The 15,851-nt window shown below is 40.7% G+C and overlaps 1 protein-coding gene across 3 annotated transcripts in view; it reads right to left on the bottom strand.

Moving 5' to 3' along the window:
- Positions 1-15,851, bottom strand: part of COL4A3 (collagen type IV alpha 3 chain) — a 129,984-nt gene that overhangs the window by 58,786 nt on the left and 55,347 nt on the right. For 2 of the 3 annotated variants that reach the window (XM_070269357.1, XM_023642447.2), the window contains exons 2-9: positions 10,477-10,533; positions 8,700-8,789; positions 5,352-5,396; positions 4,712-4,756; positions 4,017-4,079; positions 3,282-3,335; positions 2,406-2,432; positions 1,781-1,858 (exon numbers count right to left, since the gene is read on the bottom strand). In XM_070269357.1, the coding sequence (XP_070125458.1) occupies positions 1,781-1,858; positions 2,406-2,432; positions 3,282-3,335; positions 4,017-4,079; positions 4,712-4,756; positions 5,352-5,396; positions 8,700-8,789; positions 10,477-10,533 (459 nt within the window). Of the gene's footprint in view, positions 1-1,780; positions 1,859-2,405; positions 2,433-3,281; positions 3,336-4,016; positions 4,080-4,711; positions 4,757-5,351; positions 7,702-8,699; positions 8,790-10,476; positions 10,534-15,851 lie in introns of all 3 variants that reach the window. The other variant, XR_011439522.1, reaches the window with a different exon arrangement.

Here is a 15,851-nt window from a genome sequence, read left to right as displayed (position 1 = left end):
CCTCTGCCTAGAATCCTCTCTCTCCACGTATCTGTATGACTCACTTCCTCTCCCTTTTCTTTCTTTCTTTCTTTCTCTCTTTCTTTCCCTCTCTCTCTCTCTCTCTTTCTTTCTTTCTTTTTGGTCAGGAAGATTGGCCCTGAGCTGACATCTGTTGCCAATCTTCCTCTTTCTTTCTTTCTTTTTTTTTGCTTGAGGAAGATTGTCACTGAGCTGACATCTGTGCCAATCTGCCTCTATTTTGTATGTGGGATGGTGCCACAGCATGGCTTGATGAGCTGTGTAGGTCCATGCCCCGGCTGCTGAAGCAAAGTGTGCAGACTTAACCACTATGCCACTATGCCACTATGCCACCAGGCCAGCCCCTCCTCTGCCTTTTTTTAAATCTTTACTCAAATGTCATCCCTTCCATAAAGCCTTCCCCACCCATCCAATCTAAAGCTGAAAGCCAGGCACTTCCTATCCCCCATCCCTGCATTATTTTTCTCCTCAGCATTTATTACTGTGTAACAGAGCATACACTTATTAATTTATATTTTTTATATTTTCTCCTCCTAGAATGTAAACTCCATGAGAGCAAGAATTTTTTTAAAACTATTTTTTGGCTGATTTGTACACTGTGGTATCCCCAGAGCTTAGAATAGCCACTGGCGCATAATAATATCTCTTGTATAAATGAACGTCCCCCTGGTATATCTTCAGCTGTAGCACAATGTAGCCAACAGTCAACACACACGGAAGGGAGACACCCAGGTCCCAGGCTGCTACTATCTCCTCTTACTGGATCCCCTGCCTTCAGCATCTGGCCCCTTAATTGCTTCCTAAGCAATAAACCAAGAGCCTTGTCTTCTGCATCTTCTCTCAAAAGCCTAGAGTGGCTCTTACTCGCACCGTTCTGCACTTTTGCAGCTCACCCCCAGCTGGCACGGCTCGCTGTAGAGGAGTGCAACAACTTTAACTCCAGCTCTGACTCACTCAGGCAAACACCAGTCTCTACCCAGGAGTTTCCGCAGGTACTTCTGAACTAAGTTACAATACTTCTGGTTAATTAACCTGAAAGTGAGTACTTGTGACTTAGGTTTAACAAAAGATCCTTTTGAACCACTAAGTAAAGCACACACAACCCCCCAAATAGCTGTTTCTTTGTATCCATTCTGGATCAATCTCAGGCTACATACGTATAGATCAGAAAGCAAACTACTCAACAGGAGAAAGATGCATTTAAATAAAACCCTGGTATTTACTATCATGCAAATTTTACAGTAGGGCTCTTTTTGACATTACAGCCTTAAATCGTATTCACTGTATGATACAAACCTATCGTGGATCTCAACAAATGCTAAGTGGAACATAACAATTCCTTGAAGACTCCTCTTTATTCATTTAGGAAAGCTTGGGTGACTGAGATTGAAGAAGAGAGGAAAGACGTACGTACAAATAATCTTTTTATATCAGTTTCATGCAGTTCCTTATAATAAGGTGAATGTGTTAGAATGAAATGAAGTAGATATGTAAATAGAAGAAATATGAATGTCTATTAATAATGTTCTTAAAAGAGTAAGAAAGATATAGGGGAGAGGAAGGAGGGAAAGAGAGGGGAGAAAAAGGAAACGGAGAGAAACAGACAGAGAGAGAGAAAGAGAGAGGAGAAAAAAGAGACAGATAAAGAGAGAAGGATAGAGAGAGACAGACAGACAGACAAAGAGACAGGAGAGAAAGGAGCGGGGAGGAGAGACAGAGAGAGACTGAGAATGATGGGGATTCTCTGAAGCGCTTGTACCTGGAATCCTGGAGTTCCTGGCAACCCGGGGTCACCTTTCCGGTCAAGTTCTATCCCTTCCCCTTCAGCAGGAGCACCCTTGAAAACGAAGACGTTCGTCATACGTAATCAATGTTCTATTTTCAACACCCTTTTAAATGCTTATTCAAGGTTATGCTGTTTCAAGGACAAAAGAACTTCCCAGGATATACACTCAGGGAAGTGGTTTAGGATTATGATTTCGTTATTCCACTTTGAAGAATTTAAAGCATTTTTATATAGCCTAAAATTGACAATTTACTGTGGAAGGAAGAAAGGCACAGGGATAATGGAAATGATAAATCATTTCCCAAAATACCAAATTAGTGGCAATTCCTGATCTAGAATGTGGGGCCCTGTGCGTGAGGTAATTTCTCTCCTCCTGGTCTCTTTTTCCTTAAAGGATGATACAATACTTGTACTCTTTAAGACATACTTAAGACAAGAGCTAGAAGTTGTTAAGGAGGAATAATGTGTCCAATTATTATGGTTTCTGAATTAGTTATGAAACCTGATTGGTAATTATTTATATCTCATTATTTAGTAGAAGTCCTTTTTGCATGTACAGTTAGAGATTTTCAATAATAATATGGCACAAATGACTTACCTTTTCTCCTTTCAAACCGACAGCACCCTAGAAAAAGAAGAGGTGTGTTAACAACTAGAGGCAAATCAAATACACAACATCCCTTCTTTGTTCTTTCTGCCATCTGCCTCCTCTCCCCACCACATACTTCCCACTGGCTTTCAAACATGCTCAAATTTCTCTCATTTAAACAAACAACCAAGTCTCCCCTTAATCTCCCCACCACCAATATCGCCCTGTCTTTCCTTCATGTTATCTGCAAACTTCCCATTTTGTTCCTATCCCATTCATTCCTCAGTCCCACATCCACCTCCTGCCTCTATCCATCATGGAAGTACCCCTTGCTAAGGTCTGCAATGACTTTGACACTGCTGAAATCAATGACAAGATGTCAGTTCTTACTGGACTTCTCAGCCGCGTTAGGCAGCTGTCTGCCCCTCCACTCTGCTGAAATGTATCTTTCCTGGGCTTCCAGAATACCCTCCTCCTGGTTTTTTCTCTGCCTCCAGGGCCGTTCCTCTTTTAAAGGCTTGTCCTCCTTGACCTAGACATTACATACTGGAACTCTCTAAGCCTCAGTTCTAAGGCCCTTTCCTCCTCCTTTTCACTCCTTAAGTCACCACCAGCCGGGCCTCTCTTCTGAGTGAATCCAGCTGCCTATGACCCATCTCCACTTGGATGTCTCAGAGACAAAATAAAGCCTCAAAGTGCAAACCTGAACTCATAATGCATTCATTCATTCATTCATTCATTCCCAAGCTATCGGTTGAATGTCTATTATTGGCCACCCCAGCCTTCCCCAAAGTCATGATAGATTTCAGTATATGGCCATTCTGGAGTAAACTATTTGTATTTCTACTTTATGTCTTTAATGGAGAGTTAGAAATGTGTACCTACCGGGATCCCTGGGTAGCCTGGTGTCCCCGGAAGTCCTGGAAACCCTTGCTCACCCTGGAAGACACACAAAGCTCGTCATTCTTTTCAGTTGTTCTAGAACAGCCTATTGAGAGATTTTCCTTGTTTCTCTCTTCCAACCCTGCAGTGGTAAATCTAGACAAAGTAACCCAAATTCCTTATGCCTACTGGGTCATGAGGCTTGAGGCCAGAAAACCATTATCTTAATTGAAAACAGGATTAGATTCTACTGTTTCTCAAATTGTGCATAAATGGCAAAAGTCTAATTGTGCCAAGAACTTTTTAATTGCTGTTTCTTTGAAACTTTAGTAATTAGTTCTTTCATGGCCACCATTCTGGGGAAAAGGAGAGCATAGTTAGGAAAGAAAGGAGATGAATGAACATCGAAAGCTCAGTCACTCTTTTCCAAAGACTCATTTTGCATTCCAAGCATTAGTTTCTGATTTATGTACACTCGCAACCTTAGATGAAAATAACCAGTTGAGCCCCCAATTATCTTTCTGTGGGAGAACATGAGAGAACTGCCTTAACCAACAATCAGAAAGCAAGGCATGAGAAGAAAGAAAACCATCATCTTTCTGCCCTGAAGACACAGACCATTGGTTCTCGCTAGAAGGATGTTTCAAGGAAAGCCTATCGCATTTCATTGCTACTTCACCTTGATTTATTCATTTAGGAAAACATTGACTAATCATCTCCTACGTGAGAAGTACATACCTTAGAACCATTGCATCCTGGCAAACCAGCAAGTCCATAAGGTCCAGGATGGCCTGGGGTGCCCTGAAAACAGAACGAGTCTCAAAAAGGAGACATAATCACCAGGCCCCAGGACCAGGGAAACAGAGAGGAGCCCAAGGTGAGGGAAAAGATGGGCTAGTTAGGATAGTTATTGAATATAGATGGTTATTTGAATAGTTAAGTAGTACACAAAGTTATTATAGGTAATAACTTAAATAAAAATTATAGCAAATAAAACGGGCTCATTAAAACCAAAAAATATCAAGTGAGATACAGATATATTAGATGAAACACAAGGCCTTTCTATGGAAAATGGAGTCCCTTAACCTGCTGTTTCAAGCTGGGAGAAAGGAAAGGAAGAAGAGGGAAATGTATACAGAGGTAATTATTTTATTATTCTTTGCTATTACACAGAGTTATTCTATTCTATCCTGCCCCATCCCACCCCATCTCATTCCCATCCCATCCCATCCCATTGCATCTTATTCTGCTTATATTTCAGGAAATACAGTGTGACTTGTATGTCCTACCAATCCACACTCTAATATATTAGGCAATTCTACTGTGCCATTTTCATCGTGTAGCAAATGTATCAGTGCCCATTTCCTTTAATGTCTTTATTAAGATGAGCTGGCTTTTTATTTTTCTAGTTACGCATTTTTCCCATTACTTACTGGAAGTCCAGGAGGACCTGAAAATCCTGGCAATCCAGTTATTCCCTAAAGACATAGAAAAGGGTGACAAGAAAAACACTTTAAAACTGGTCAACCTATAAGCACAAAACTATTTACCATTCCATAACTGCATCCTACAACTATAATTGGGAATGGCTGAAAACTATTTGAAAAACACAAAAAGGTTTGACAAACTGTTGTAAATCTTACATTTATATCACTTTAAAAAAGAGATGAATAAGACTATTTTTGGCTTTTTTTTAGATTTTTAAGCTATAACTTGATTATGGTAAAGTGCTCCAATCGTCCACGAAGAACTTGGCCGATGTTTACATACGTGCATATGTATGTATTGGTTTTACCACCAACCCATCCAGACACAGAACATCTCCACCACCCCAGATGGTTCCCTCATGACCTTTCGGAGCCAGTTAATACCTACCCCCAACACAGTACGCACTATTTTGACTTCTACCATTACAGATTAGTTTGACCTGCTGTTGAAGTTCATCTATAAAAGTGTACCATACACAACACATTCCTTTGTGACATTTGTATAACTTTTGCAGTGCAGAGTTCTTTTTTTAAAAGAAGAAGAATTTTCATCAAACAAGCAGGATGGACGAGTTGGACTACTAACCCTGACTCCTTTGGGACCAGTGAGTCCTGGAAGGCCTGGTGAACCCTGGATCCAAATAAAAAAACAACACGGAAACATTGTCAAAATTATTTGGCACTGAGAAACCCATAAGGTAAAGGTCCCAGTTTTATTCACACACCAAACTGTTTTGCTCTTGTGATTATTTCATTGTTAACATGGTGCAGTTGCTTGCTTGTTTCATTAGAGCTAAAGTATTTATCAGAAAAAATTGTTAAAAAAAAAAAAAAACCCCAAATAATACAACAGGCCCAAAATGGAGTCACTTGTGCTAACCCTTGTCACCAAACCAAGTCTTAATACCTAACCCACTTGCAGTTTCAACCTTCTCCAGGAATGTGGTCTTAACCAGTCAACCTGGAATGCTTCATCAGCACTAGTGAGGTAAGCTGCCTAACAGACTCCTTTCATCTGCTAAAGGAAGGCAACCTTGTCTGCAACAATCCACTCTTGGCCCCCATCTGTCTATAGAAGCCTTCCATTTTGTATAGCTCCTCAGAGCTCCATTCTATTTGCTAGACAGCATATTGCCCAATTTATGAATCACTGAATAAAGCGAATTAGATCTTCAAACTTACTCAGTTAAATTTTGTTTCTTACCAGGAGGAACAAAAATTCATTCAAACTCCTGCTACTCAATGTAGGGTCCAGGGGCCTGCAACATTAGCATCACCTGCTAGCTTGTTAGAAATGCAGTTTCTCAGGTCTCCCCCACCTCCCAGATATTGATTCAGAATCGACATTTCAACAAGATTAGACGATGACTCTCATTCACATTCATGTCTGAGAAGCGCTGCTGGAAAAGCCCCACATTAGCCAGACAGCTGCTGAGCTCTGATAAGGATAAATGACACAATTACCATGGGGGACAAGAATGGCATCCAATATTTCTATGCATGAGAAATTCTTTATTAACAAAATGAGCCTGGCATGCACCAATAAATAAATAGCAAAGTGAGGATGGCCCGAATCAGAGATAAACTTGCTTCGGGCACATAATGAGTACAGTTTTGAGGCCGTGATTCCTGGAGAATAATAACCTTAAATGGAGATTATTTTAACTAGGCCACTTGGTGTGAAAGTTCCATTGTCCAAAAGCTGTTTTCATCATTCCTTAGAGTTCCACTATGTTCTGGTAAGTCAGGCTTTCCTGACTGAGGTGGAATGCCTGGGCGTGACCGTGTTCCCCTCCTCTGCAGGAGGCTAGTGTGTTATGCAGAAGGCAGAAGAGTGACTTGCAGATTTTACTTCCCCATTGTAAGTTTTCTCATGCAGAAAATATTTAAAACTAAGATAGGAGGTTTATAAACCTGAAAAATCTTTTAGGTCAGGCTTTAATATCCTCTAATTGTCTGCCTTGGATCAAATAATCTTTTGTGGCTGCATCGATGAGCTATAGTTTAATATATGAGCTCCATGACAACATGACACGCAGATTTTCTGGATTAACTTTATGGACCACCTGCACATCATGTAGCCTATGGTAAGCACCATATGTTTACAATTATTATTTTAACTTGTTGCTGGCTTCTCTAAAGAAATGCTAAGGAAATCAGCAGAGTGGGGTGCAGAGAACGAAAGAAAAAGGCAGAAGTTGACATTAGGCTGATGTTAAGTCCAGGTTTGCAGTGGCATATTCATTCTACCAGTGAAATGGAGGAAAATCTGAGGCCACGCCCTGGAGGAAGGCAGTAGAATGTTCAGACACTGAATGTCCAGAATCTGGAAGACTTTTTCAAAATTAGGATCGGAAGAAGGGGAAATGGGGAAACAGAACACATACATGAATATGATGGACACAAAATGGTAGAATTCCTGGAAAACAACAAGCTTGTGCATTTTTACTTGGAAAACCGTGGGTGTGGGTTAGTTTCTTTGGTTACGGGAGTTTGGTCCTGGCATTACATCAAACCAGGTTTGAACTCTGTTTTTGCCACTTCTTAGCTGTGTCACCCAAGACGAATTCTTAACTGCTCTGAGTGTCGGTTTCCTCATCCAAAAAATAGATATAATAACGAGAGCTAAGTTATGAGTGACCATAGTGACGATTTATGGAGTCACAGTAAGGAGTAAATAGAGACGGTCAGGAATAAATGGCCCAAGTTCTGACACAGAGAAAATTTGCATTAAATATTGCATTTGAATACCATTTCAATATTCTATATGTTATTTATGAAAATTAAAAAGGATCAATTATAATTACCTTTCATAACTTATGAGTTAGTTCACAGCTTGCTGGAGGCCAGTGGTCAGGGGAGGGAACATGTGAGTGCGTGAGAGCCCAGGCTGAAGTCTAGCTCACATCCACAGCAGGAAAGAGCCATCAGCAAATCTAGAGGGTAGGCAGGTCTTTAGCAAATCCTCTAGGGTATTCATTTAAACAAAGCCCTTTGTTGTATCACAGATTTTAGGATAAAAATGTGTAATGAGTGTGAAGGGCAGTAGGCTCTGGTAAGAACCTTAGGAGACTTGATGTGTAAGGGACCGGCTGAGAAAGAGGAACACAGGAAAGAAGGGCAGGGTGGGGAAAAAGTCAGGGAAAGGAGGATTCTAGAAACAAAAGACAAGTGTTTCAAGGAGAAGAGAGTGATCCACACAGTCTGAAACGAAGCGGAGGGACCCAGGTCCGCTAAGGACACATAAGTATCCATGGGCATTGGCCATCTGGAGGTCATGGGCCATCTCTGCAGGAGTGTTTTCAGGGGAACGGAGGCAGAAGGCAAGCGATTGCTGCTGAGAAGTGAATAGGACATGACGTACAGCTGGCAGGGTTAGCTGCTTTTTTAAGAAGCTTGACAGAGGAAGGAAAGACAGGGAGAGGATGGCAATCGTTTGGTTACAGGACCTGAAAGATCTAGAAGAAGTTTTATCTTCAGATAGGGAAATATTTGCATGTTTAAGGGCTGAAGAAGAAAAGCCAACATCAAAAGGAAAGTTGGAATGTCCGAGAGGGGAGACACCTCTTGGAACGTGGTTGTAGAGGGAACCGCAGTGACCAGGCACAGGTGGATGGACAGGTCCTGAATGGAAGGCGAAAAGAACTCATCCTTTCCTGGAGAACAAAAGAAGGTAGGGGCAGATCCAGGTGTAGAAACTGTGTAGATCAGGGAGGGGAAGGAAGATGAGTAGGAAACTTGAAGATAACGATCACTTGAATCATCTTGGAATAAGATGCCCTTCTGAGGGCCCAGGTAAGATTGGAGAGTGGGAATTTGCCGTGGCACCCACCAATAGGCAAAGATGTGGAATTCTCTCCACGTTCTCAGCAGCCCGGGGTAGGCATCAAGGTTAGGCGGACTGAAGATTTTCCAAGCTTACAGGCTGACATACCTTGGGTCCCTCTGGTCCAGGCAGGCCTTCAGGACCTGGGAATCCTTTCTGGCCAGGAGAGCCAGGGGGTCCAGGAAAACCTTTCTCCCCCTGTTAAAACCAAAACGAGACAAGAAACACACAGAACAGCAACTATCCAACAAACATAGCCATAACCATTGTTTTCTTTTCTTTAACATTTTGCAGATTTTTTTTTTTTTGGTAACTGGAAAGCTGACAGCTGTTAGAATTTGTCTATAGACTTGGAAGTGCTGGTCCTTGGTGTGTAGAAACTTTACTTTTCCCCAAATGGAGGAGCTACAGAGAGCAGAGATTAAGGAAAGGAATCAAGAATTGAGGGGAAACCCAGTTAGAAAGATTGAGGATAGTGGGGTGTGTTTCTTGGGGGGTGGAGAGAGAGTGAGGACAAGGCACAAGAATGTGTCTGGGAGTGTGCATAATTGCTCTGTAGCTTGAAAAGAACAACAGGCCACCTATGAGTTCTAGTCCTTTCTTGATTACACAGGAATTAGTAACTCAATCTGCTATTTGTGTAGGAGATGCAGGAGAGATATCAAGGGTGGCATAGCTAAATAGTTTTCTAGAAAGAGTCAGACGATATTGTGGGAAAGCCCCTAGTAATGAGTGAGTGAAAGTAATTCAGGCTCCGTGATTGACATGGCCTGCCAACAAAAAATCTTCCGCGGACACCGATCCTGGAATTACTATTTAACAGTAAAGGCTGCTGGTTGCTTCAGTCAATTTAGTTATGCAATTGGCAAATTAAAATTTTAAAAAAGAGAGATCAAGTCAGCAATTTCACATTGTGTGTGTGCACATACACACCCAATAAAAAGAGAAATAAAAGCATCTGCTAGACCCTTCACAATACGGGGTACCTTAACATATTCTAGAACAGTATCTTGCACATAGTAGATTCAATAAAGACTTCTTGAATGCAAGAACAAATCATAGCTTTCCAACATGGATCTAAGCTTCAGGAAAAACCCTACATCAAACTACACATGCATTATAGAATACTTTAAAATAAATATAATAATCATTATTATAATTAGCATGTAAATTATATGTAAATTGTTTTCTCCAAAGAGCTTAAAATACGTTCTTTTAAAAATATTTTTAAGCAGTCACCTTTCAATATTGTTAAGCAATTCATTAGTCTATCTGAGAAAAGGGTTTCGTAAACAAAGAAAAAACTTTAGTTCTGCCTCTGTCTTAATTATCACAAATTGCAAGTTAATGGAGCGAATTAATGAGATTTCACGGCATTCCTTTTTTTTTCTTGAATTCTGCAATGGAGCTACTACCCTCTGAGGAATTTTTGCCTCAACTCGGGTGCTGCCGCAGGATTCTCCCACCAGGGGGCGCGCTTGCACCAGTGCTATAGGACGTCAAATCTGTGGGGTTTCAATGTTGATTTTATGTCAAAGTGAGCGAATCAAGTTGTTTTCAGTTGCTCTTTCGTGTTTAGCAACATTGTAAATAGGGTACGTATACAGATGGAGGCATTCTCATAAACTTTCTTTTTCTCTAACTTGCTTTTTTTTTTACAGACCACGAGAGTAAGAACTGCCGGTATTTACACAAATTATCTGAAGCTTCCTCAAAGGCCTTTATTTCCCTCCCCAGGTTAATGTTTATATACAGTTGCTTTAAAATTGGATTTGGGGAATGGAATAACACACTGCTGATCTTTCTACTGCTAATGAAAGACGCATGTGGATCCCTTGATGAGCTCTATAGAGAAAAAGAAGCAGAATTAAGTTTTCCTTTTTACCTTCTCCCCTTTGGTCCCATCGCAGAAGCACTGGCCTTTACCTTTACCGACACAGCCCTGGGAAGAGGGAAAGAGAAAAGGTTTTGTTTAAAAACAGCTCAATAAGTCCCGGCCGACAGGGAAGAAGCAAACGCGATTTTCTGTTCTTTGAGCCTTGAACCCTGTTCATCGGGATCTGTGTGGTAACCGTGGTAAGATAGCGATAGACTAGAGCAGAAAGTGGGAAGATGTCACATATGGGAGAATTGTCAGCTAAGTGTACATCATTTTTCTTGTATTTAGGAGTTTTAAGTGATTTGTGTTTGAAAAGACAGTCAGCTCTCCTTTTTTCCAAACAATATAGAGTTGAACCATATGAAATTGCCGCTGTTGTAGGAAGAATGGGGTCCAATGTTGGCAAATTTCTCAGGTTCGACATAATGGACCTACATGTATTTGTGTATATTAATTGGTGACATCTTCTACAGGTGATTCCAAGGTTTCCTTTTCATGAAATAAGGTTCAAGACTGAGAAAAGAGGATCAATACCCATTATGTGCTTTTAAAGAGAATAAACTAATTCACTAATACTAATATCAAAATATTCTTTGTTATTAAAAAATGAATGTTTAGCTGTGAGCCTGGGGACTCTCACTTATCTACCCAGTCACTTTGACACCGTTACAACCCTGGCTTTCACACCTACGCCCATGCCGACCCCAATGAAGGTCAATTTTTAAAATCTTCTCTGCCAGCAGAGGAGCAAAGAGAGAAATAGTTTCAAATAGTGGATTTAAAATTTGTTTTGACACACATTCTCTAGTTATATATTTATCTTTTTTCTTTGGGTTAATATTAACTGAAAATTAGTTTATTAATTGATGGCAGAGGCAGGGCAAGGCTAGGAGATGTGCTGGCTGGTAGGAAAAATAAGAAATTGCCTCAGATACTCCCACAGTGGGAGCCCTATTTGTGCAATCAAAATAAAAATACGCAGACAAAAATATCTTTAACTGAATGTATCTCCCAAGCCTAGGGCAGTAGGCTGTGCTGTCATTCAAGGAAGGAGAGTACATAGTAATTTTCAGACACTCATCATTGGTCCTTATCATATTTATATACATCACAATTTATATGAATGAGAAGTGATTAATTGAAAAGGAAAGTCTACATTCTCCTTTAGAAAACTAAATTTTTCCAGTTTTCCTCCCAGAACCTTGGGGCCATTAAGCCATACCTGACTTGCTTATTTTAATCTTATCTTTCTAGATTTTTGAACTTCCCTGTTCATTTCATCATATGTTTAAGCATACTAAATAGATCTGGTATACTAATTTGGTACACTGGCAGGCTAGTGCCTACTGAAGCAGTGGTACTCAAAGTGTGGCTCTCCAGACCAGCATGCAAATTCTTGGCCCCACCCCAGATCCACTGATCAAAAACCCTGACAGTGGGTCTCAAATGTAATCTGTTTTAAAAGGTCCCCTGGGTGACTTGATACCACTTGCTCTAAACTAACCCCTAAAATGCCAGTCTGTAGGATAGAGGTAATTCTCTAAAGATTTCTGAACACTACATCATTCGAGACACTAATTTGCACATCTGTTTCTTGTTTGTGATGTCTCTTTTTCCTCTCCTTCCCAGAAAGTAGCCAGGCTTCTGTGCCCCTTCTTCAGGCAGGCTTTTGACATTGGGCTGAAAGCAAAAGCTACCTGAAGACAAGACTCCCCCAGCTTTTGTTTCTGGAAGTGTAAGGATCTGTTGACCATTGGTCCCAAGAGTGGAGGGACCAGCATGCTGCTCCCACACAGTGTCTAGCAGAGGCAGCAGGGCCTCAGAAAGGAAAGTCTGAATCCTACACCCAAGGGGACCAGATACTAGGCAAGGATACTCGGCCAGGGCAAGGACCTGGTGCTCAAATTTACATGGCAGGGGTGGACCACTGTTTTCAAGTGGACAGTGAGCATCTCTGACTCTTGTGCCTCCCACACAACACCTGGATTCTGAGCATCTCTGGACCACAGGTAGGAGGAGGAAAATTGGCAATCCTCTAACTCCTGAGACGGTGCATGGAGGCTACCTTAACTGTATTTCTTGGAGTAAAAGTCATACTCACTATATATTACTGGAAATCTTTCAATCTTAGCTTAAGCAAATAAGAGATTGCTGAACTCCTCCAAACGAGAGCAGGTCGCCCTTCTCATATGCTCCCGTGAACCACTCGAAGTTATGTGTTTAATGTAAATTTTCCTTGATGACCCTAAGCCCTAGGTGAGAAGGAATTGTCCAGTCTTGTTCACATCAGTAACTCTGGCATGTGATATGTCCTGAACAAATGCTTGTGGATTGGTTGAATGGATCAGTCGGTGGATGATGATGGATAATTTCTTTACAGGCATATGAATTATGTGGCTATTCTTGGGCTGCCATGACCAAGATGTTTTCTACATGGATGAATTATGAACAACTATGATTGAAGTGGCAAAGAATGAAACTAGAAGCTCTGGCTATTTTAAAACATGTTAAAATTAGTAACACAAAGTTAATTCGTTGTTAGTTGCTTGGATGTAAAAATACTTTTTGGAAAAATTTTAAACCTCAGAAGAGTTGAAAAACAGTATAATGAACATCTACATATCTTCTCATTGAGCTTTACCAACTGTTAACATGTAGTCCCATCTCCTCCTCTCTCTCTCTCCATGCACACACACACGCACACACACACACGCACACGCACACACACACACACACATTTTTTTGCCAAACCATTCAAAAGCAGACTGCAACACCATGACACTTAATACCTCTGCATGCATCTCCCCACCACCAGAGTATTTTTTCCTCCAATTAGAACATCATTCCCAAACCTAAGAAATCAACAGTGATCCAACAACTTCAGGATCCTGGTTTTTAAATAAAATCTTCAGCCTTATATAAGGCCCTTGATGACCATTAGAAAATGAAAACCTGTTTAATTTTTAGCAAATCTTTCATTTCATACCAGAGATTTGGTATCAATCAATGCTTTGACCTGTAATCAATACCTGGGGACAGATCTCAATGAGTGGCTGTCACTGTTCTAAGAATCTTTAGGACTCACACGGGTGGCCCGCAGAGGTCGGGCATGGGACTCTGCGTGTGAGCGCATTGTTCTCTGGAACCCCTCCTGCCTGGGGTCTGGCTTCCTTTCTCCACCACAGCAACTTTGCTCCCCTCGTTTTCTCATCAAAACCACAGCTCCTGATGTTTTTCGTTATTGTCCTTCAGTTCCGATCTTGAACACTTAGGGGGAACATGTTTAGTTTGTTAGTCTTTGGTTTCATTGTTTTCACCTTAGGGTAGAAGCCCTATTTGATGGTTCAGAGCCAGCTGGGTGGTTAGTTGAAAAATTTAGGTAAAGTGAGGAATCAAAAACAAACAAGCATATACGTGAACACTTTAGACATTTTATTTTAACTTAAAACATATACATTCACACCAGTTCTTCTCTCTTGTGAAATAGGACACAGGTCTTTTCTTTGTGAATGGATCAGCTATTTAGAGAGCTGTGACATCATTCTTGCTAAGTCACACCCATAATGTACCATCGACAATTTCTATTTTTGGTTTCTTTGAAACAGGCCAATTGCTTAAAGATGCCTGTGGAGCAGTCTGAGCATAGAGTCCTTCCAGATATTAATCCACATTTTTCTCTTAACTTTTTAAATGTTATCTCAGCCACACTGAATTGAATAGCAGCTTTTCTAACAATTTTATTTTATGAAATCTTTTAACCTAGTTTCACAGAAACGCATGTCCTTTATGCATTCATTTTTAACCAATTTGTTATTTAATATGTAATTACTTTGTTACAATAATAAGTGCAAATGGCAGAAACGACTAACTCTTGGCAATCAAAAAGCTCCATCGGTGCATAGACATGTGCGAGTGTACTAGGGGCAGTGAGCAGTGGGCATCAACTGGTCTACTACATAGAAGGTAGAGAGAGCTCTGGCCAGGCCAGTGGTCAGTTAAATGGAGAGTCGTTGAGAGACGATCTACTCTTCTACCTACTTGTCAATATCCACCACACCATCCACGTGCAGGTGCTCAGCCCTGTCAGCAGGACTCCAGAGCCAGGTCTACGGCTATGTTTCTATGTCCAGCTTAGCAGAACTGCTCCAAAATTGTTCCAGCTTTCAATTTCAGTTAAATGGGCAAGGCGTGGCCTGCCTCGACGTCTGCACAATTGGGTTGACTAGGACTTCAGAGTATGTGACGATTTTGCTGACATGTGGATGCACCACATGATTGAATAAACTCAAAATTATAGTCAGGGCAGCTCTCTGGCTGTTGTCCAGCTGCTCTTCTAGAAGGCAAGTGCTGCTTGTGTGACACTGGAGACGGCCTGGCACGGCGCCACGTGAAATCAAATACTTGAGTTTTTGGACGGCGATGGCAGTAGCCCCAGAACACAAGATGTTCATTTCTCTTAATTATGAGGTTTTTCCTGAAGTAAATTTTTAGATATGTAAATGTGTTTCAATATTTCAAATAGATTATTTGCCCAAAAGATTCAGTGGCCGTATTTTCATTTTCATTGATTTTGATCCACTTTTGGACCTACTTTTGAAGCACCATGATTATATTAATGGAATATAACCCATTAATTACAATTCAAGTTCTAAATCACTCAAAAACTAGTATGACCAAATGCTAGGAACCATTAAGAAGGCATAACTGATGGATACTTCTTAAGCAACAGTTTTATGATTTTTTCCTCTTCCAACAATAAAGTACCTCACAGTTTCCATTTACCTTAATGAAGTAAGAAATCATTTGTCACCAGCAGAAAGCTCTTAATAATGATTTTATGGCTTTTCTCTCCCTGCTAACCATTAACACATCAGGAAGTGATCCAAGATTACATGATATTTTAGCACTTATGCATATTAAGTATGAGAATACTTGTGAGAATGATTCAATAGTCACATTCATTTTTTTTACGACCTCACGTTGAATGCAAAATAAACTTTCATAGTAGAGAATTTTAAAAGGTTTAGAAATCCAAAAATCACAGGCCTTAGGCCAAATCTGTGTAGGATCTATTCCCAGATTTGTCAGCTATTAACTGGAGCTTTGGATAAATTACTTAATTCTTCTAAGCTACCTCATCTGTAAAGGAAGATATTAAGATCTGTCTTGCAGTGTTTGTGAGGATTGAGATGCTCTCAATCATGACCGTGCAGAGTGCCCTGTATTCAGTAAAAGATGCAGTCAATGGGGGTAGCCTCTCCTTTTTTGCTACAAAATCCTCCAAGGACATTCATGCCACGTCGCATTCATTCTCCAGTCAGTCCCAACTAGCCACAGTCTTCCCAGACATTTCCTCCTGAAGCCATTTGTCCAGTGCCAAA

The sequence above is a fragment of the Equus caballus genome, chromosome 6 (genome assembly GCF_041296265.1).
Source record: "Equus caballus isolate H_3958 breed thoroughbred chromosome 6, TB-T2T, whole genome shotgun sequence".
Classification (NCBI taxonomy): domain Eukaryota; kingdom Metazoa; phylum Chordata; class Mammalia; order Perissodactyla; family Equidae; genus Equus; species Equus caballus.
Note: the sequence above shows the minus strand (reverse complement) of the source record. Positions and strands in the feature narration are given on the sequence as shown.